At 39.3% G+C, this 23,622-nt stretch overlaps 1 protein-coding gene across 1 annotated transcript; it reads left to right on the top strand.

Moving 5' to 3' along the window:
- Positions 1–3,623: 3,623 nt before the first annotated feature.
- On the top strand, positions 3,624–11,636 carry PLA2G15 (phospholipase A2, group XV; the record flags this gene model as incomplete). The annotated part of the gene is made up of 5 exons (XM_010139596.1): positions 3,624–3,780; positions 5,193–5,311; positions 6,654–6,752; positions 7,151–7,375; positions 11,027–11,636. Coding segments are annotated over 5 exons (1,112 nt in total), but the record flags the coding sequence as incomplete, so codon positions are not given.
- Between the last annotated feature and the right edge of the window lie 11,986 nt (positions 11,637–23,622).

Here is a 23,622-nt window from a genome sequence, read left to right as displayed (position 1 = left end):
TCCTGCTGACTGCTGACTGAGGTGTGTGTGTTTGTGTGGTCAGCTGGATAGATGTCAGGAGTGGTTTAAATGTTTATGCCTCATGTGATCCGAGGTATCTAGAGGTATCATGTGAGATGTTGTTTGCCTTCTTGTTCCTAATTTTAAACACAAGCCTTTTCTGTGGCAGTCTGTCACTGAGTCTATGAGCCACTTCAAGACATTGTCCTTAGAGAACTGTGGTCAGTTTCAAATTAATTTTTCACAAAATGTGGTCCATTTTGAAGGAAGGCTAATTTATAGAACCAAGAAGCTGGCAGTTATCTGAGGAAATTATATCGACTATCATAACTTTTTAACTGGTGTATGTCCAAAGGCATCTGCATGTTGGATAAAAGTAAAAAAAGTACCAATGGATGGTCTCTTTGCTGCACAAACAATACCTCCCCCCAGTTATTATACAGGTACTACCTTTTTCTTTTTTCCAAATAAAATCTAAATCTCCCTTTGAATGTCCTTTTCTCTGTTTCCTGAGCAGTATTAAGGTTAAGTTGCTTTCCAAGGTGCAATCTCTCAAATGAAATCTGTAAACATGCTTTACATAAATGTAGTCAAAGACAACTACATCCCAGAAGATCTGCTCGTTTTGTCAGGACAGCTGAGACAAGAGAACAGCAAAAGGTACTATAATATTGGAAGTGAATTGGGCTCTTTGGAGCCTTAGGGTGTGTTCTGTTGGGATTACAGTCTTTGTGAAAAATGAGAATGTGCTAGAACTGATAGGTAATTAAATCTGATGGAAACACTTTTCTGCTGAATGTTTCTATTAATGTTTCTAATGTTGCAGCTCCGAAGTCAAGACTCGTATTGCATAACTACAAATTAGGGAAGCAAGGGTACTGCCTGAGATCTTTTTTTGGACATCGAGTTCTAACTAGTGCTGGTGTATTTTGCAGATCTTCACTTCCCAGTTATTTTGTTCAGTCTGGAGGCTTTAAAAACTAAGAACTTCCTTTGTTTCCAGCCAAAAGGCTTAGAAACTACAGATACGGGTTGATGAGAGGTTGAGGAGAAGAATTGCTTACAGATTACTCTGCATGTAGCTGCTTTCTGTGTATGGTCTGAAAGCCAAGTGGGTTTTTGTCCTACTACTTTCAAATTCTATCACAGAAAATTCATAAAGGTATGTTCTTATCGTACAGAATTAATCTTCAGTGTGATCTTTTTTAACCTGTGGCTTATCAAAAAGCCACTGAATAGTTCTCCAGCTAAAATGTAAATCATTAACACTTGAATTGTGTGAGGTGAGGACTGAAGATCTTTCATGTTTCTTTCTATAATCTGAAAGATCAAAATTTGTATTGTTTCCTATAGCTTCCTCATGAACCGTCTTCAGCTTGCAGAATATACATTAGGAAATAAAACAGGAGTTGTGAATTCCAGTGATTAGCAGTTTCACTGCTCATATGAAAAGGTAAATCTGAAAAACCCGGTTTTTTTGTTAATCCTGCTTTATGAATGGCAAACAGGTATCACACCTGTACGTGAGACTTTTTTAACTCTAGTATTGTATCTTGGCACAGGGGGAACTTGCCTCTTATCTTTTGTTTCACCTTGTTCCTCATCATCCCTGGAGTAAAAATTAGTATGTAATGTTTCTCATCTTCTGCTCTGAATTGGACATGGGAGCACAGCCTCTGTTCTCAAGAAGCTTGAGGATAAAGTATCTTAACGAAATTAAACTTGCAGTTAATCTTACTCCTGCTTACTCCTGTAAGCGCAAGTGAGACTTTGTACAGTTTCCTGCTTTCAGTATTTGTGTTGATAAATGTATCTTGGTTTTATCACCTTAAACTGCTTCAGTTGTGAGTCTTCCTACCAGGAGCAGGAGTGCTTATGATTATTTGAGGGCTGCTTGGAAACCTCAGCAAGTTCTTAAAACTCTGATCCTCCATGTTTGTCCGAGTATTTTGAAGGTATCTTTGCTGGAGGATCTTGGTTTTTACTCCAGGAAACGAGATTCCAGGGTAGAATAGGATGTCACTCTTCTTTGTTTTGCATTGACACTGGCGGGGGGTGGGGGTGGAAATCAACCTGTTCTGTCCTTGGCAGGTCTGCTGCCTTAACTGGCCAGCCAGGAATGATTGATATAAATAGAATTACATTCTGTTCCTTTTCTAATGAAAAGCTCTTAAACAGCACAGGCCCGAGACTGTGGAACAAGCTGTTGCCTTATAGTTCTGCAAGGAACAACTAACTTTTTGTGAGGTTAAGAGAGCAAACTTCAGTAAACTCTTTCTAGGGTATGATGCAATACTATAATCTCCTTTGCTATGCTTTCCAGTATATCAGAGTCCTTGAAGGCTGACCTAAACTAAACTGTGGTCAGCTACTGGGTCTTGTGTTTCACTTAAGACTATAGATATAAACCCACTAAAAACCTAATGAGAAAGTAGGGGTAATTAATAAATCCTGAGGTGGAGCATAACCTGCAGTGGTTGAAGGCTGTAAGAGTGTGGTTGTCTAGGTCTATGTTCTGAAGTTCTGTCCTTCCTTCAGTTTTGCAATAAGTATTTCTCTGAAGGCCTATCTGGCTTTCCAGTTAAATGAGGTGTTCCTCTAAAAGATGTGATAGAGATCACATCATTTTTTTTTTTTTTAAACCACTGCTAAGTATCAGTGTTCTATAGAACTTAACTTGTTTTGATTAAATAATTTAGGGAAGTGGGGAAAAGAAGTAACTGTATGGGTAGGCCTACACTAAAAAAAAAATCAAAATTAAACATTGACAAGTAATTAGGACAGTTATGCACACCCCAAAAAGCTGGGGGTGTAATAAGAGGTTTCTCTGGAAACTTGCTTTGTGTTAAGAGTTCTAATTTAGAAATAAATTTCCTATCTCCATCTAGTGTTAAATAAAGGAAAATAAAACTCCATCAAAGGAATACTGACATTCAGTATATGCCATTAGAACAGTGCATTTCAGAGAAGGTGCAAATACCAGACCCTTCCCTCCGAGAATTACTGATGTCATGTATCAAAAATAGCCAACATCAGAACTGTTGTTGCAACCAAACCTGAATGTCAACACAGGGAACTCTGTATTTGGATTATTATGCCAGCCAACTCCATCTTGTGTAGCAAAAGTGCAGCTGGCGGTGAAGAAGTGAAAATAAAAAGCAGAGCTGCTTTCACTTTTCACTATTTTAAATGTCAAATTGATAGTTTGCAGGCAGCTGTTTAGAGAACAGAAAAACTTGCACGTGCAGCTGTAATATTCTGAAGAGATTAATTCAGAGAGATTCAGTTTGCATTTCAAAACATCAGTAATTTTGGAAATGTCTGAGACCATCTGTTTGTCATACCCATGGCCTAACGTGACCTTTCCTATGTACTCTGCTCTTTGAAGTTATGAACTGTTCATCCAGAATTATTCTGCATGATGGTTCCTCAGCTAATGACTTTTGAAAACCCAGGTACTTTCAGTGGAAGATGTGCATGCAGTACTTTCTTCTTACGTAATATGTTTTTTATCCAGTTACCAAACCGAATGGTATCTCTGGATGCAGCGATAGCGTGTACGAGGGCTACAGCATTAACGTGTGTAAGAAGTGATTCCAAGTGTGTCTTTTTCTGTCTTTCAGTGCCAGGGGACTTGGGTAATCAGCTGGAAGCGAAGTTAGATAAGCCATCAGTAGTGCATTACCTCTGCTCTAAGAAGACAGACAGTTACTTCACACTCTGGCTGAATTTAGAATTGCTTCTGCCTGTCATCATTGACTGCTGGATTGATAATATCAGGTAACACCAGAAATGTTGCTCTCTACGGTTATGTCCTTTCCTGAGACTGACAGGTTTTGTACAGAACAGCTGCCTTAAACTTTCTCTTCTGGTTCAAGATCAGTGAGAGAAAGGACTTGCAGTTTTGCTAGATAAACAGGATGAATCAGAAGATGTGGCTCTGGCATCTGAGGAAGACGTTCATCCATGATGAAAAGCAGAGGTTCTTGTAGCTTCTTCCACTTTCTCCCCTACCACCTACCTGATGTTGGTTTGGGCACTTTTTAGACACTTCTGTAGGCTTATCTAAAGCAGAACTTCTTATGCTGTTTTGATGAGGCTGGGAGAAGGAGGTATGATGGGCAGCTCGGAGCGGACAGCCAGGAGGAACCTGAGCTTGCACTTTTGCTGGCAGCATGTCATTAGAGAGCAGTCTCATGGGTAGCTGAGACACAGTGGGGTCCTTCAAGGGCAGTCTGAAAGTATCTTTCCAGAATTATTTTGGTTTAAAACATTGCCCAGTTTAAAGCTTCCAGACTACTTCACCATTCAAACAGTTTCCTTAATGTTCCTGTAAAAATCATAAATATCTCTATGAAAACAAGAAATATTTAGCTAATGCATTTTAAAAACTATGTATTGGCATATTGCTCTTCTATGTGAGTATACTGAGCTGTTGTGTGGTCACACCTCTGCTTTATGCCTTACGGGTTAGAGAAATTTTTGGTGTGTGAAGATTGATTATCAATTCAGATTCTGAGAGTCTATCTAGGAGTAAAAACTTCCATTAGAAATGGAAATTGTATTAAAAACAAAACCCCAATAACAATAATAATTAAAAAAAAAAAACCCTGACCAAATGCTCCAGATTCTTCATATCTTGAACTGATTTGAAAAGAATCTGCAAAACAGGGAATACCTCTCTGTGTTTCCTGAGGTACAACTGTTAGTAGCCAAGTATCAAGCACTCCCTTAGGCTGGTGTTGCTGTTCTAGTTAAACAGAATTGAATTATTTTTATGTAGGAGAATTTTTTCTGGTATCCAATTTTACAAGTATTTTATCTTCTGCCACATTCGTATGTTCTTGACATGTTTTTTCCATTATGTGGCTTGATGCAAAGTGAAATGGAATAGACCTGTATGTTGTTCTATTCCAAAGTTGAAGTTCAGTCACAATTCTATATACTTGGTTTTAGAGAGAAGTCTGAGTCTGCCCGTAAAGCATTAAACTAATTAAACCGGTAGTTTGCATTGTAGCACCTCTTAGCCATTAGAGTGCTCTTCTGTCTGCCTGTGGTTTGTGTGGTTTTATCCTTCTGGGTAATAGCACTTGAAGTCCTTGTTACCACATGCAGAATGTAAGACCCAATGTAGCTAAGAGCTGTCATGTGGCAACACGACACGTTTCATGTTCTCGCTCTTTTCTCCCCAGGCTGGTATATAATCGAACAAGTAAGATTACAGAACCGCCAGATGGGGTGGATATCAGAGTCCCGGGTTTTGGACAGACGTTTTCCTTGGAATTCCTCGACCCAAGTAAAAGGAGTGTTGGTAGGTGCTTTGTCACTTGTAGGATTTTTCTAGTGTGTCTTTATCCAACAAGCTATTGAAATGTGATTTCAAGTTACAGTTCTGTTTAGAAGAGGAAAAACTGACTTTTTTCTAGTAGGGTAGTACATGGCTCACCTTGCTTTTAAGTGCTTTCACGGCGTTGTATTTTTTTGTCTGTTTGGCCTGACGGATTGAGACAAGACAATTCCATGTTATTTAGACTGGTACCAATTTTAAGTTCTCTGGATGAAACTTGAGTAAGCACTTTGAAGACAGACACTTGTGGAAAATGAGATGGGTTGAGTAGAAAATTACGTGAATGAAGCTTGACAAGCAAACCCAAAACAAAACCCCTTCATTTCAGCTTGGTTCCGAATAAGTTTTTCTTTGGCCTTAGGAAAGAGCTAATGGGTTTGGGGAGATATGGTACCACACTCTGTAGTTCCCTGTCTTTTGTCAGCATCAGAATAATTGTATCATTACACTTATGCTGCACAAGATTTCTACATTAAGGAGTTTGTGGGGGTTTTTGTTTGTTCGTTGGGGCCATATTTAAAATTGCCCATGTTCAGTTAGGGACTACATGGTGAGCATTCAGTACCAAGGACTGAGGTTCCGCTCAGAACCTAACTATGACTATGACATTCCATAGGATGTTTTTGACACTTAATTTTTCAAACTATTTCAAACATTTAGTTGTGGTAATACTTTAAATCCTATGTGTCAAAGCTTGTAATGTGCAACATCTTTCAATACAGAACATTAGCCAGTCTACAGATGTTTCCTTTCTTTGCTATTAAAGCATTATGTTTAGTCACTTCAGTCTTAGTCTGCTACCTAATAGACAGAAAAATGGTTTTGGGGTTGTTCTCAGAACTTTGCTGTAAGCCTTTGTTTCCAAGAATAAATGTTGGTGAAGACCAGGCCAACCTTTTTGATTTTATTATACCCTACCTGAAGTGAATTTGCAATCAACAAAAACTAGGACTCTAATGTAGCAATTCCTGAGTGTATTCCTTACAGTTTAAGGGTTAAGACATGTTTCTGCTGAGGAAAGTTTCTGTTCTGTGTATACCACATTCTGCTGCCCTATTTGTCTGATAGATCAGCCAACTAGTAAGAAGTTTTAATAATGGTATTCTCTCACTTTTGGGAGACAGGAAGCATAATTTGTTTTGTCTAATGTAGCTTTCTAGGTTGCCAAAGATTAAGACCACGGTTTCAATGTCTGTACAGATGGTTTCAGAAATAATGCCTATAGAACTTTGTTTTGCAAGTGTCAGACAGCTGCTTAGAATGCTCATTTTCACTGTTCTGTTTCCCTCTTATCTGATGTCTACAGGCAGTTACTTTTATATGCTGGTGCAGAGTTTAGTAGATTGGGGCTACAAACGTGATGAAGATGTAAGAGGAGCACCTTATGACTGGCGAAAGGCACCGAGTAAGTAACATTGTTACTTGAAAGAAATTTTTACTCTCCCAGCCAGTAAACAGTGTTTTGGGTCTCTTCTCCCATTCCACCTGTACAATTATCCTTAACTTTGACCAGTCCCTGGGGCCTGGGTACCCCTGGACCCAGGTGAAAGCTCTGTGGTGTTTTTTTTTTTTGCTTTAAACAAACTGCTCCTTAACTTGCTTAAAAACAAAGCAACAACAAAAAAATCCATGCCACCAAAATGCATCCCCACAAAACCACCCAGCCCTGCCATTTAATACTGGGGTGTCTAAGCTTTGCATTACTAATTCCACAACCAGTTTAAAAACCTTTTAAAGAATGGTGTTGAGGTTCAGCATTCACAGCTAGTAATTGTAACTGTATAACCCATCTGTTTACTTCAGATGAGAACGGCGACTATTTTGTGGCCCTTCGCAAGATGATAGAGTTGATGTATGAGCAGTATGGCAGTCCTGTTGTCCTCATTGCCCACAGTATGGGTAACATGTACACCCTCTACTTCCTCAACCAACAGACTCAGGATTGGAAAGACAAGTACATAAAGGATTATGTGTCTTTAGGCGCTCCCTGGGGAGGAGTGGCTAAAACCCTCCGTGTGCTGGCTTCTGGTAGGTAATTTGAGGGTCTGGAATGTATTTTATTAGCAGTGCAAGATACTGACTAGACTGTTAACTGTGAGACTGGAGGATGAGAGTTTAAGATCCTGTGAAGTTAAAAATATTTTTTTCATAGGTGATGGCAACTTGATGTTTCAAGGCCTGTGACCAGACTGTCATTCTTTATACATCCCTGATCAGGAGCTGTGTCCCCTCTTGACCTCTTCTAACATCTTTTCAGCAGGTTCTTGTGTCATCTGCTGTTTGGCCTAGTGTCTTTTATTTCTGTCTCTTCTGCCTCCAGTCTGATTGCTCTGTGTTCAGTATTGCAAAGCTAACAAGGACTCCAGAGCATTCTGTAGTTTCTTCTGATTAAGGATCACACAGATGCTTGAGGTTAACATTAAAGAAAATTCATAGACATGGTGGTGAGGTGGTTCCCGCAGCACAAATGCCTGTTGAAGTTACAACTCTACAGGTAAGGAAAGTGAATCTTCCAGATCTTGGGTTTATCATACTGGATATGTCTGAGACTAAAAATAAATAAAGCAGCATATTGTATTCCACTGAGTAACTGCAAATGGTGGAAAAAGTTCTCTTACCCTCTCATGTGACTACTTTGTGTGCTTTGGTATTTAGTTCATGATGTTTCTGTCTTGTCTCTTTAGCTTATTTCTGACTTGTTAACTTCAGATAACACTATCTTCTTAAAGCTGACATCAGAAACTGAACTTCATCAAAATGCAGAACACGCAGCAAGTGCCAGCCAGGCATGGACAGATCAAAGAATACTTTGCTTAGCAAAGGCATTTGATTCTGAATAGGAGTGCACGGCTCAGTTACTAATTAGAAAACTTAATGTTTGTATTGAGTTATACATTGTTAAATCTATTACAGTGGCAGTGTAAAAATTGCTGTGCCTTTTCCCTTAGCTTTTGTCTGACAAGTTAGCATGCAGGAAGGGAGCAATGTTAATATCACCTTCATAAAATTCCACAGTCCCAGATTTCTGTTGGTTTAAACTTCTGCGCTTCTTGTTTATCCTTTATATGCACCTCATCCAAAGTGGACAGCTCTACAAATGCACAATGAATAGTTAAAGTTCTACTGAAATGTAGCCATCTTTTAATCTGTATGTCTCCTGTACTAAACTGTGGTTTACAACAGAAATTTAAGGATCATGTAAGAGAGTTAAATGGGCAGAACATAATACCAGAATGCACATTTTTCGGTCAGTTGTCTTGAATATCTGTAGTAAGTCACCACCATGAGGCATTAATACTTGGATTAGATACCTTGGTCTATTAAATTAAAGCAGCATACTGTATTGTTGCAGGAAAGGCAAGGCAAGCTATGAATGCATTCTTCCTGCTCCCCTTCCTGTTTATAATCTGGTAATGGCCAGGAACTTCATGTCAAATCCACAATTGTGTTAGCAGTGCGGGTCACAGGTGGAATTATTTTCTCTAGATCTACTGTGATGCTTTCTGCTGCTACTGATCCTGCAAAGCACATGAAGTACTTTTATCACTACCTCCTAGTGCCAACAAAATGAGGATGTTCTTCCCACTGAAGTGAGCAAAGACACAAAATTCACTGTGGTGGTTTGTTTGGTTGGTTTTTTTCAGCTTGAGATGCTGGCAGTGTCTCTTTAGACCTAATATTTTGTTCACTATGATGTCAGTGAGTGCTGTGCCTGCTGAAGTAAGTGTGGTCTTGGTCATACAGTACTTCTGCACTTCAGAGAAAAGCAAAGGATTTCATAAGCATTTTGTAATGGCTCTGTAAGAGAAGGCTGGAATAGTCGGGTTCTGTGTGTGATCATTCTACCGGACATAAATTTTGTAAACATTCCTTTCATTGTTCAACTTGGAACTCAGGCTTCCCTTGCTGAGAACTGCCATGTAGTATTCAGTAGCTTAGTGGTGAGTGTGTGCAGTTAAATATTTATACCACACAGTAGTATGAAACACATTTTTCAGGACCTCTGTGATTCTTGCTGTGCACTTTTGAGTTTCCTTTTTATCTGTTTCAAATTAAAATGCCTCCTAAAGATGGCATTAAAGACTGTATCTCCTTACCAAAGCAATAGTGCCACCTTATGGAACCAAAAAATATTATTCGGTGCTAGTTCAGGACTGGGGGTTTTGGTTTCAGTATTTCAATTTTTATGTTATGGTTGACCTGGATCACTACATGCTGTAACAACACGGACCTAATAGTGAAAAATCTGATTTAAAGTTCAGCTGATGAAAGAATTGAGGTGTGCCTGCCATTGTGATAATGAAAATAGATCTGATGAGACAGTCACCATAAAAATATACTTGGATCTGTCTCAAGGCTCTCTTTTTTTTCTAAATTGTTTGGGTTTTTTTAAATATGAAGATACAGACATGTGAATTTGTAACTTAGTCATGTGTTAGTTTGAGCCATCTTTGGAACAAACTGCTAAGAAAACAATGACTTAAAGGCTTAATGTTTTGGTTAAACAGTAGTTCTGTAATAAGAGCAAGTCTAAATTTGGTAAAATATAACAGTTTTATAGTTTATTTGGTATCAGATAATTTAAGACCTTTATTGATAATAAGCTCTAGTTCTCTAGATTTACATTACATTAAGAAAATGAAATCCCTTGGCAAAGCTTGGTTAGCTGAAAACATTTCCCCAGTACAGTAGTTATCAACTGGTCTTTCAAGAATTATTGGTGTTGTCTGTTATCACCCCCAAGATGTAGTTTAGTTTAGCAGACCTGCTAGAAAATACTAATGCTACATTAGAGGAGACCTGTGTTCTGAGCAGCACAAGTATTTTAGCAGTCTTGAAATGCTGACTGGAAGGGAAGATGCCGATACTGGCAGTTATCCATGGTTGCCACCAAAAACCCTCAAGCTCTGACTTTATTTGCCAAAGTACAACGTATAGAGAGCAAACTGGTCCCTGAGTGCAGCATTCTTGATCTCTTAGTGACAGCATAAGCAGAGACAGTAATACGCGCTTTGCTTCTGTTTCCTTTTATGACGGTTATCCTTTTAGGGAGGTAACTAATAAAAGTCTGCCATTTTCTTTCATTTGTAGGCATGTTCTGCTAGGTTTTGTTATAAAGGGAGTGCATAAACTGCTAGAACACTGTAACAAATGGTAAATAAAACATGCAATAATTTTTATAGCTACCCTGAATGAAATATTGCTACTCTGCTTGTTTTGAATGTGCAAAACCTTAATTTTAAGTCTATCAAGTCTCTTCAAGAGTTCTTACATGTGTGTCTCCATTCTTTCAGCAAAAACATGTAGATATCAGTGTAAAACACATTTCCAGAAGAGCATTTAAAACAGAATTGCAAATGCTATAAATAATGCCTAATAAATCTAATTTCTTACTTGGCTGATAGGAAATGCTTTGTCCTTTAGCAAGAATCATATTGGAAAGGCAGCAGTGGTTTTGGATTGCCATTCATTCATCAACTTGTACTTGAATTTTAATTTATCAGAAGTTAGTTTGTCTTGATACTTAACTGCTGCAATAGTAAATGAGGAAAAACTTCTCAAATTGTCTCTAAAGGGAATAAGCTTTCTATTCACGTAATCACTGAGTGGTAGTAATTGCTGCTGGTTGAGATTCATGCTTTGCTTTGTGTATAGTGAAATTCCACTTTCTATTTTAAGGTGACAACAATAGAATACCTGTTATCAGTCCACTCAAGATTAGAGACCAGCAGAGATCAGCGGTTTCCACAAACTGGCTGCTCCCTTACAACTACACATGGTCTCCAGATAAGGTCTTTGTAAGCACACCTACAGCTAACTACACTCTTCGGGATTACCAAAAATTCTACAGGGACATCAATTTTGAAGATGGCTGGCTCATGAGACAAGACACTGAACCCCTGGTCAACCAGATGACACCACCGGGTGTGCGGATACATTGTCTGTATGGTACCGGCGTGGAAACACCCGATTCCTTCCACTATGAAAGTTTTCCTGACAAAGAACCCAAGATTTTTTACAGCGATGGGGATGGTACTGTAAACTTGCAGAGTGCCTTGCAATGTCAAAAGTGGGTGGACAAGCAAAAACAGGAAGTGGTGACACTTGAGCTTTCAGGAAATGAGCATATTCAAATGCTATCCAATGATACTACTATCTCCTATGTGAAAAAGCTGCTTTTTGATTTGTGATTCCTTGTGTTGACAGTTATTTTCCTCACCTGTGATGCCTTCCCTTAAATATGAGAAACTGCCTTTTAATCCCTTGATATTTAGATATTTGAATTATTTATTTTGTGGGTCTTTTTTTAAGGCTGTGTTCAAGAAGTTGTTTGGTGTCCAAAATGATGGTTTGTCTCTGATTTGTGTTTATGATGCTTCATGGTATTTTCACATTCTGCAGATTCAGTCAAATGCATTTTGGTGCCTCTGGTGTTGTGTCCAATAGTCAGACTTCTTTCTGGAGATTGTGCAGCCCCTTGCACGTATGCTTAGAATCACAGATGGGTACCTGAGTTCCTTTGCGTGGTCTTTGTGGAGTTTGGAGTGGGAGGGCTAGGCAGGATTGCACTTTCAGATGCCCATAGAACAAGGGGATGATATGAACAATTTGGGAAGCACAGTAAACCTTCTAAAGGGTCTTTCGTATTCCGATCCACAGTTCTCAGTACCTTAGTTTGTAAATGTGTGTATCTCCTAGGTAAAAGATAGTACAGTGCCAGGCAGACTCTTCCCTACTGTTGTCATAATCCAACCTTTCTTTTATTACAGCTGGGGGGGGGGTGGGGGTGGAAAATAGATGTGTGAATTACCTGAAGCTTCTTATTAGGTACCTCTTTGGTTTTTAAAGAAGAAATTGTTTGCTCATTGACCTCTAGAATCTGATTACATAAAATGTGCAGTCTGATTCTCACCTTGTGCTTTCTTTATCAGTGAGGGAAAGAAGCTAAACAGTGGTTGGTGCCTGCAACAACTATAGCTGTGTGGAGTAGCACATAAATTAAAGCTAATAGAATTGAATTCCGGCAAACAATCCATACAGTGCAGAACGGCATTTCTGGGTGAAAACATGATCTCGTATAGTAGAAATGATAATGGATGGTGGGCATTAATTCAAAAAGCAAAGTGAGCTTCCTGAAGTGGGGTGGGGAATGGAAGCCAGCAATAATACACTATGAAGCATAAACCTTGTTCTCAGTCAAGTACTTGAACTCTGATCCAGGTACCAAGCGTTGATTGGATCAACATTGCATTCAGTCTTAATGTAAAGGTTTTTTTTTGGCTAAAGACTAAAATTAATTTCCTAAAGATTAGAAGTTTCATTGTTAATGCTTCAAGAAGTTAAGATACACTGTTCCTTGAAGCCTTTCTGTAGATTACTGAACATGCAACTTTATCCTGCAGTATTGTTTTATTCAATTAAAAAAATCACCCCTGAACTCCACAGAAATTATTGCCATCGTATTTACAACTTCAGTGACAGAATTTCTTGGAGAAATAGTTTCACTCAAAGATTCTCTTTTGCTTGCTTTAAAGCAGTCACCCAGTTAGACTGCACTTATCTGAAAACACAGTTGTAAAAGCTTTCAAAATGCTAGGTCCTCCAGGAAAAGTGTTTTAGGAGTTTCAAACTCACCTGAACTATTGAGGATTCATTTCTTAAACTGAAGTTGTCTAAAGGGTAAAGTTTTAAACTATTTTGGTAGCATTCATAAAATGTTTGCTGCCATTAAATGTATCAATCAGATGGGTTGAAACAACAGGCTCCGACTCTTGTTACTGTAGAATGCAAACATCTTGGCACAGGAGGTGGGTTTAATGGCTTTAGTCATTCTGAAATGACTTAAAAACCCAGAACAGGTTGAACTAGGGTCATGGATAAGCTAAATATCTTACTAGGTTTTACCTTCCTGACGAAGCTTCATTTCCCCCCTGTCTTTTCCCTATTACTTTTGTTGAGGAAGAGATCACGTTTTCCTGATTATTCACATGGAATGTTTCTCTTGTCCTCGGTTGCTCAGAAACCTACAGTTCAGCAGCAATATTACCTAGACTTTTCCTGAGTAAGTACGGAGGTGCCCCAAGCCACTTGTAATTGGTAACTGTTGAAATGAAAAAAAAAAAAAACCAAACCCACCACCAAACTCAAACCAAAACCCCACAAAAACCAAAACCAAAAACCACTCAACCAAACCCCACCAAGAGGTTCTTTAGCCAAGTGTTTTACTTTATGCAGGTCTGTGAGCTGGATAAGCTTCAGGCTTGTGTTCCAAGACTGCTCGAAGGTGATAAAGCTCTTCCTGTGGTCTGACTCAATTTTTGAATAAATTGCTGTGTTACTGGCTTACACCAGAAAGAAATAACAGAAAACAGTTTATCACCATCTGTATTTCTTGCTGAAATAGAATGCCTGTTATTAAGCACTGGACTGAGTGGAGCTAGAGGCTGTATTACAAGATACCAACATGGGCATCAAGGGCTGAAAAAAATGAGGAAAAAACCCCATAGGGTAAACAGTCTTAAGGTGGTCTGGAGTATGTTTCTAGGCTTTACTTAGATTGGTGGCATTTTCAGTTTCTTACCAAGAGTTTATCTTCACAGTTTTTTATGATTTTAAGTTCCAAAAGTCATGACTTTACAACATGATCTTTTAAAATTATTTTTTCCTTTATTACTTTCTGTGCCCTCCCCCTCCCCCTTCAAAAAATAAAAAAATTTCTGATTTTGGCTACCTAGTACTGTGTTTCTGATATCAGCTGACTTTATCTTTTAACCTAACTACTTAAATCAACTTTCCATTAGTAGACAATCTGCAGAGTGCATCTCTTCAAATAAATTTCTGTTTGTTAACCTGGTAAAATGAAGCTGAAAGCTGTTCAGGGCTTTTGTTTGCTTTTATGTTGCTTGTCACTATAAAGCCTTGTTGTGCAAGAATGCGTGTACCTGAGTTGTAAGCACTGTGTTAGAGCAAGTGCAGTGCTTCTGGTGAGACTGACTGGATGTGATGGTTCTGCAGGCTATAGTTCTGTTTTATTCCAGAAGTTGTGATTTTTCTACCAAATCATCTTCAGCCCTTTCATTTTCAGTTTCTGGCACACTAGGATGGCATTCTCATTGAAAATAAGTAAGCAAATAAGCTACATTCTTGTGGTTGTTGAAACGGATCCACTTCACTCAGCACGTTGAAGTGCTTACTCACTATGGCATGTTCCTCTACTTCTAAGTCAAGAATATTTAGAGTTACTGGTACGGGCCTGCTAGAGCCATGTGCACTCGAGCATTCTAGATTCTTGCTGGGAGAGAGGTCTGAAGGAGAGGAGAATGTGGCACTTTAAGAGGATGAACTCAGGTGCTTTGCCTTTGCCTGCACAGTTGAAATGTTTGAATTTACTGATGGATCTTCATTATACCTAATGCATATCAATCACGCCTCTCTTTCCATAATTTTTACTTGGTTTTAATCTTCCAGGATATTTTCAGAAACAAAGAATAGTCTTGAGGACCAATTGTGTTTCTTATTTTTCACAAAATGTATAGAGAATGCTGAAGAAGCTTTCAGCTGTCATTGTAGTATTTCTGAAGAGGTCCAGAGTCACTATGTGATTCTGTTTAAGGACAGGCGGCTTCAATAACTAGCAATAATTGCAAAGAACTTGCAGACCAAAGGAAGGAATGTTTGGTATTAGGTAGTTCTTGGAGCACAGTGCGTTCAAGGCCCTCTTAAGTTCAGGGAATGTTTGGCAATGACTTTGCTGCTCTACACTTAACAGTATTTTGTATGGAACTTATTCTGAGACCTAGCATTTTATATGCTGTTTTTGTGTATGAATGTGTTCAATAGATTTTGAATATTTTATTGTCAAACTTTGATAACATAATAAAGTTGATCTAATACAGCTTGTCTCCTGTTGTCAATCATTTGTGGTCTTACTGCCCAGATGCGATGTAAACTTGTTGCTGTTTTTCTTCCCCACTGATTCTTGGTGTCTCATTTCCTTGTGGTTACTGTTTCTTGGTGCATCTTCCAAATGCACCTACTCCCTGGTGGTACTTTTGGAGTTCTCTGTTAATTGCTCTTGAGTTTATGGAGATGTGGGACTGAGAGTACTCAATTTCTTTTGTTTGCTTCTTTCTTGCTGATTTAAAAAAAAAAAAAAGAGTTCTTGGGATGCCTCAGGCTTCTGTTCAGGTAACCGTTTTGAGATTGAGGGACTAATCTTGAAGTGTCCTAAATGTTTGCAGTTGCCTTTATACTGTTGGTTTCCAAACTGATCCACAAACCTGTGCATGTTGATGTAACAGTTTCATGCAACCATAAAACTGTTAAAGTCTTTTTGCAATTAAAAACAGTGCGTTGTGGCTCTCTAGAAACTTCAACAGTAGACAATGATTCTGTAGGGCAAACCCCCCTGGAAATTCTCTCTCAAGTAATCTAAAAGCCTGTTGGACAAGAGTATGTCCTCAGGGGCTGGCCTGATCGCCTCACCAATATGTAGTCCAAATGATTGCTTCTAACTCTTGAGAAAGGAAAAATGATGAGGCTGAAACTTGATTTGTGGGGGCTTTTTTCCCCACACAAAGACTGTAATACAAGATGAGTGTTAGTGACTGCTGCTCCTCTCTGTACCCTAGATCCCTATTATCTGGACACCTTGTCCCAGTACAGTTCTTGCTCGTGCCTTCCTCCAGGTTCATTGACCCCCACCGGACCTCCCCACAGGAGAAAGAGCTTCCTATTAAAACAGGGGAGTCCTGCAATAAAGCACTGTGCCAGTTCTTGGAAGAAGCCGGGAAAGCTGAGAGCGCAGGGAAGGGGGACAGAATGATAATTGGGCTTGGCTAGAGTGATGCCAGGCCCTGTGAACAACTGGTGTCCTGCGTAATGCTGGAATATTGATCTGATGCTGGTGCTAGCTCAGATCATGCATCTGCTAAATGACAAAGTTACAGCTGCGGATTGCCTGAAGCTATTTTGCTGTGCTATCTGACATGCTTACTTTAATGATGGGATTATGGGTTTGAGAAACTGCTGACTTTCTTTTTTTGCTTAAATTGCAGTTTTCTTCCAAAGTTCTGGTTAAAATTTTTCTTTGTTTTAAGACTGATTTCCTTCATGGTCAGTCAGATCTACAAATAAGAGTTAAGTGGTTCCCATATCGGCATTCTTCAGGCAAAAGCAGAATGTAATCTGAGCAAAATATCCCACCTCTGAACTCTTTTCCATCTCATACAACGGTGATCACTAATTTGGTGTGACATAGTTTACCAAGCTACTTTCACTTCATGTTTAGGAACTAGTTCTCAGATAGTTGAAGTTTAAGTTACTCCTCCCACCCCAGCAGATTTGGAAGTGGTAGTGGTATCATACAGGTACTTTTGCAGGTTCTGTTTGGTTTGTTACCAGTTAAAGCACATCTTGCCATTTACAGTACGGCTTCAGCATTTAAAGGTGCTGGCTGTGGATCAGAGTCACTCTTGACTAACAATTATAGAAAATAACCTCTTCTTGCTGGAACAATCTCTGTGTACTGGAGAAAATACTTAAATTTAGGTTTTAATCAAAGACTGCATAGGGCTGCTAAAAGCTACTGCTGGAAATCGGGAAAGGAGCAGGTAATCTTAAATGCTGGGATACTGGAAAGCCAAATTGTATTTCTGTAGCCTTGCAAGGTGTTACAGAGTGGCTAGTGAATTAGTGAACATTTGTACTTGAGTGTCACCTGGTTACATAAACACTTGACCCAGTTACAAAATTACTTTAAGTGACAGCCAATTTTGTGATGCAAAAGAGTGAACTGCCTCCTTCTGTAGAAAGAATGTTTAGCATTAAATACAGGGGGGAAAAAAAGCTCAGAAGCTGGAAAAAGAGGGGAAGTACAGTAAGCTGAAATAAGATGATCAGCATAACAAAGTCCCTAATGAAAACTGAATCACTTCAAGTAGAATAAAAATGCAAATAGAAAATACATTCTGATGCTTTTGACCAAGCAGTCCAACGAGAGATCTTCTCTTCCTAACTGATGATTCCTAAGCAGCCCCATTTACGCAATGACTGTAAGTCTCAATGAATTTGAAGAAGTCATGTTCCACACTCTATATATAATCAGCCTGAGTTTGACTGCTGTGTGACTGTGCCTAAGACATCTTTTAAGCTACTTCCATTCTCATTCTCTCTTGACTAACGCCCTGTCAGCTACTCCTGGTTGAACGTGAAAATGGAACAAACTTTCAAGACAAACAGGTTTTATTCACTCTCTAAAAAGTGATAAATGGGAACGATCAGCTGTAGCTCCTGAGGGTATGGATCTGATAGCTATCCAAGACAGAACAAGAGAGAACTGTTTTGAACAGTGAAGCCAAGTCAAAATAATCCTTGATTTTTGTTGTAATCAAAGCCTGGGGCAAGAGAGTGTAAAACATTGCTTCTTGCAAATTTGGTAATAGCTGTAGTCCTGTCTTCGGTAACTGCTCAAGGCAATGCAGCAAGAACTTGGCCATCAGTTTTACTTTTTCCTCCTTTTTGTTAATTCCAGGGCTACATTAAATTTAGTTGATGTTTGTACATATTTTGAAAGTGTGTGTTAGTATATAGAAAATGCTAATATACTCACTCCAACTCTGAAAAATCAAACCAGTCTGCCTTTCTTCCCCCAACTTCATGTAACTGCAAAGCTTGCTTTCAAGTTCTGAATTTGTAACAAAGGAAAACAGGATGTTCTCAGTGGTAATGGCTTTTGAGCTTTGTGTGTGTGTGTTCATTTAAATCTTCTGTTCTAAACATGAGGGCTTAGACAGGTAGTGGATTTCTAATGGTGAGGAATTGCTCAAGACTTGGTGACATCGTGATCTTGAAGCTATAACTGCTTCTTCAATTTCCCATGGAAATTTTTGGTTAAAGCATACATCTACTTTGTCTGACAACACCACCTGGGAAGTTTGGGATTCAAACGCTGACAACAGAATCTGAACTCACAGCTTCCCTCCCGGGATACGCTGCTGCTTGGGTTGAAACTCTGCATGCCAGCGTCTCTTTTTCCCATCAAAATCAGTATTTATTTCACTTCTGGGAAACAGCCAGAGGATTGTAAGCACGTTTTTGTAAAGAAAGACGAATGGAACGCTTTGTTTCATGCAAACGTTTGCCCTGGCTTCGCGGTGCAACTAACGGAGTATCCACTAGAGGGAGGAGGGACTCAACAAATGCTCAGTGTGGCAGCCTGGCATTGAAAGGGAAGGGGAAGAAAAACATCCTAGCTTCATGCCAGCAAGGAAAGTTATTTACCTGACCTTAACCCAATATAGTTTGATAACAACTATGCGGCACTGTTTTTCTACCTCAGTCTGCCCCTTCTCCATTAGCAAAGTCATGCGGGAGTACGTGCAGCCCTTTGTCCATACTGGAGGAACAAAGTCTGAATGCCTCATGTCCTGCAGAAATCCTTCCTATCCTGAGACAAAACACTGGTTCCTGGGGAACCGAATTTAGAGGTTTAACACCTAGTTTGTTCTGATGCTCTTTGTTCCAAGACATATCCTGGATGTCAGCCATGTTCAATAATACAACCACCTCAGATCTTGGGACAGAAACATATTTGTGTAGACGTAAGCCTTTTGTACTGGCAGAGATCTTCAGCCAGTAGCACTAGAGATTGGTGAACCTCAGATAATCTGAGGACAGTAGTATTAGCCATGTGTTTCACATCTCCTATAGGTATGAGGGGTTTCTCAACTTGTATTTGAGCAGCTAGAACGGACTAGAGGGTGATTTTTATTCTACAGTGACTCTAATGCTGTATTTTTCTTATGTAGTTGGGAGATGAAAGATGGGAGACAATGAATACAACTACACAAATATCTGGAGGGGGTGGGCAGGGAGGGGGACGTTGTTCTCCTGGTTCAGATGCATTGTGATTTTCTTCCCTAAAACTTTGAATACTTGTATATATGTTTGCTATACAGGTGAACTGCTGAATGGTCCTCATAAACCTGACAAAAACTGTGACTTGTATGGTGTGAGCTGACATAATGTATCCTTTCATGATCTAGATTAAAAATGCAGTAGAGGGCAGTAGTATATAAGCTATAGTGGGTTTTGGTCATGTTGAATGGCACCTGTATTAATGCCACCTGAGAAATCCAGGATTACAGCAAAATGAAGGCCTAAATTTTATATCTGCATAATTTTCCCCCATCCTGAAGCAATTGTCCACATGCAGATTTGGGTTTTGGAGGAACTTTCGATAGTAAGGCAAGATTATTCCATCTGACATAAAACCCAAGAAACTTCAGCTTGATGCAAACTCTGAGAAGAATCTGAGAAACAAATTATACGTCCACTGCTGGATTTGTTTTCTTACTGCATTGCTGAACAATGAAGAAATGTTGTACCCTGAAGTCTTCACTTTGCTTGTAACCATTGACTCAGACCCAGTGACCATTCTGGGAAGGCAGAATTATTGACCAAGCTGCAAATGAATGTATAGCTAAAAATGTTGCCTTATATGAGTAAAGTGCAAGTATCCACAGAGTCATCAAGCCATATGGTAAATTTAGCTGCATGAAAATACCATCACTATTATTATTTTTGAAACTGGGCTGTGTCTGAGGTACACAACGAAGGATTCTAGTATAGGTCTAAGCAGTTTGATTAAGATGAACCAGGAACACTGCTGTTATCTTGGCCATGTTAGCAGATTCTTTGTACGTGTATAAAAAAAGACAAGATAGGATATAGGAAGTCTCACTATAGATACTTAATCTATCATGACCAGAGCGTATTGAAGATGACAGTGGAATCTAAAACAGATCTGGAAGACAAGGTTGGCAAAGAGCAGTAATAAAGGGTCCCTGCCTATCCACGCGACAAGGGCATATTTTCATGGACCAAACCAAAATACATACCTGTAGGTCCCCAAACGTGGATTGGTCACCCTTGCTTTACACAGTTCAGGTTTTTGGAAGGTGAAATTGTCTACTGAAGCATTAAAGAGGTTTTAATGAGGGTAAAATGATAAAGCAAAGAATGGAATCAACTCTGGTACACGTGTGAAATCCTCCCTTCTGTTGTACCTGTTTTAGTCTTGATCTCTTGTGATATTTCTAGATGAAGGCAAGTACTGTTGTCCCTCTTTGACACAGACACAGGTAACTTGTTCAAATTCCTTTAGGCAGGAACTAATTTTTAACTCTGAAATCCATGCTCTTGTCATTAAACCAACATCAGGCCACGGAACAAATAATTTGCTAGAGAGCAAGGGCAAAGCTGGCAGCAATGCTACTCTTTGATAGATGAAAGAATTCTTGAGAAAAATGCAGTGTGTGAAGGAATGTATTTTCTGCATAACACCTTCCTCATTAGTAATTTCATCTTGCTGAACTAACTCTAGGTTCCAAAGCAGTTAATCCCATGTGAGGATACGCAGCCTTGACTTTTCATCTACTGGGGAGCACTGCAGTGTATGTCACTTCACATTTTCTGCTTCTATTGTGTCTATTTGTACTTCTATGCCAGATTATGATACAATGAAGAAAAATATTAACTAAAATATGATATAATATAGGACATAAAACAAACAAACAGCATTCAATAAAAAGAATTCCTTAGTCTAGTTTAGCTCCTAATCCGCTGATTCAAACACTCTCCTCCTTGGCTTCAATTCAAGCCATTCTGAACTGGTCCTTGTCACTGAGCCCAAGCTTTTTTCCCCTGCTTAAATGGTTATCAAAATTTCAGCACCTTAGGCTCAAATAAACCTTGCAAAGCTAAACACTACATGAAAATCATCTACACAGAAGCAAACGGATAACAATCAAATGCGATGCACAGTTTCTTTTTGGAGAGAGACCAAATGTTTCAGTAATGGCAAAGGAAGTTTAAGAAACCCATGTTTTCTTAGCAGGGATGCCAATGCAAAGAGAGAATTTAGCTCAGAGCTTAAGGGTGTCAGGAAATCATAAAAGAACGAACTGAAATGTCACAAAGGCAGCAGGAGGAAGTGGGAGGCTGGGCTGGCAGAATGGTGTCTGTCCGGCTATTGATTTGTATTTGTGTATGCTTTTAAAATCTACTTCATCAAAGTAGAAGGAAAATTCTGACCCTGGGGGAGATGAGGAAAACACAAATAGCTAGCTGGACTGTGATCACTGGTATGACTATTCTACATCAAAATCTGCTTAGCAAGTGCTAATGTAAAGCTCTCTGGCCTTTCAGCTAGAAAGCCCCGGCCAGCAGAGACTGATGCTGGATTGCTGAACAGAGAAGATTGCAGCTGTCTGGGAATCCTAAAATTATCAAATATTTGCACAAGATACTGGTACAGATCATGTGTCTTAAGAGCATGTTTCCTATGAGACGCAGCAAAGAATCTGGATTTACATGTGGAGAAAGAGAAACTTAATGAGACATGTCTGCTATCTCCGCTTAGCTAAAAGTAATTAGAACTGAAGGAAAGCTGAACTGTGTGTGACTTCCACATGTCGGAGTCCTCCAGCATTCATGGTGGCTAACTCGCCCTGCCCTCATCTCTAGGCTTCGGCTTGGAAGGTCTCTCAGATTCTTAGCTAAGGAGCTGAGACTCACCTGAGGTCCACGTGCATCAGTGTATTCTGTCAAATTTTTAATATCTCCATTTTAAGAGCAAGACCACGGTTTATTTCATCTCCCAGTTCAGACCAGGCTGTGTGATAAATTCAAGGTCATCACGATATTCCCCATTCATGTCTTTATTATTAACTTTGTGAGGATGATCACTGATCTGAGACAGGACATAAACATACATAACAGTGGTAAAAATCTCTCAAAAAGGAGTATCTCCTAATTTAAATAAGAAGTTGCCTCTGTTGCAGCTTGATAGTAGAATAAACAACAAGTTCTACCACCTGTACTTCATACATTATTTATCAATCTAGAAGGATTTAATTTGTAAAGTAAAATTTGTGTCTTTCAGGATATAGACATTAGACATAGAGATTAGGTGAGGAAATCGTTTGATCCATGGCAAAAGTCAGAGATAGTTTTACCTAATCAATTTCCAAGAAAAGTCTCAAGGTTTGCTAATCTGTAAAATGTTTGTCTTTTCAAGGAAATAATGACACCTGTCAGAGGCATGTCCAAGTATGACATGGTAGGAGCAATATGTTTGGTTTTTTCACAAGCACAAACCAGTGAGGTGCACAAGAAGAAATACAGCTGCTATCATTCTCCACCCCAGCCCTTGTCAGGTAGGTTACAAATGTATTTAGTTTTTCAGCTAGACAGAGTTTTTTTAACACTTAAGGTTTAACATAACCACATGCCTGTACAAGATGCAGCCAGAACTTGGGCTCAAAGCCTTGATCTCTTCTTGATAAAGTATTCCGCTTATGTGGGGCTATTCTTGGGAATAAGCCCTTAAGAAGCAAGACACATTAATAGAGTAAGGGCTACATGTATGTTCAGTCAGTATTTTTTCTGAATGTTTCAGATCAATGGAGGAAACAATTTGATTTGTTACTGTTTGTTATTTGTTTCTATTTCCTGTACTAGTGAATTAAGGAATCAGACTGATTTGCCTGGTTTCACTAATCGGTAGAAGGTATGGGCCAGCTCAGACTGACTTCTTAGAAATGCACAAACACACATCCATGGATTTTTTTGTGGTGAAGTGGCAGGTTGAAAAAGGAAACACTGTATTTTAGCTGCTGAAATTAGTCACATTGTGATAAATAGTAATTGCTGTAGCGTTTAGACCTGACCTTACATTCCATCTGTTCTGTTGTAATAGCTCTGAGCTACAGCTGTGAACCAGGAACCTGTTACACCAAAGGAGACAGGGAAGCTCTGGCTGCCTGCAGCAAGCAGGAGTGGAGCATGTCACCTTTCCACAAGACAGCAAGCCAACTGAAGCAGCCTTAAGCATGTGCGTCATCAAAAGCTGACGAGACCTGTCACTAAGCTGTACTGATAAGCTGTTAATTACTCTTCTGGTGTTGACTTACATCATCTTTACCATATTACTGTTATGAAGTAGTTGCAGAGAAATGACTGTTTTCTCCTAAGCTTTGTGTGTGTCATCAACGCAAGCAGCGAGTCAACGCTGGAGCACAGCAAGTGCTCTGCAAGGTACTTGTTTCAAGCTGCAGCATCCAGCTTTCCAATCCTCAGCTCACCACCTCCTTCTCCACGTTCCTGACTGCTCACAGCTGGTGCACAAACTTGTCTCAGTAACAAAGTTAAAAATTATGAAATGCTGAGTCATTCAAAATCAACATAAGAGGTAATTTTCAGCCCACTGCATT

The sequence above is a fragment of the Buceros rhinoceros genome, unplaced genomic scaffold (genome assembly GCF_000710305.1).
Source record: "Buceros rhinoceros silvestris isolate BGI_N320 unplaced genomic scaffold, ASM71030v1 scaffold1827, whole genome shotgun sequence".
Taxonomy (NCBI): Eukaryota; Metazoa; Chordata; class Aves; order Bucerotiformes; family Bucerotidae; genus Buceros; species Buceros rhinoceros.
The sequence above is the reverse complement of the archived record's forward strand: the minus strand, read 5'-3'. Positions and strand labels throughout refer to the sequence as shown.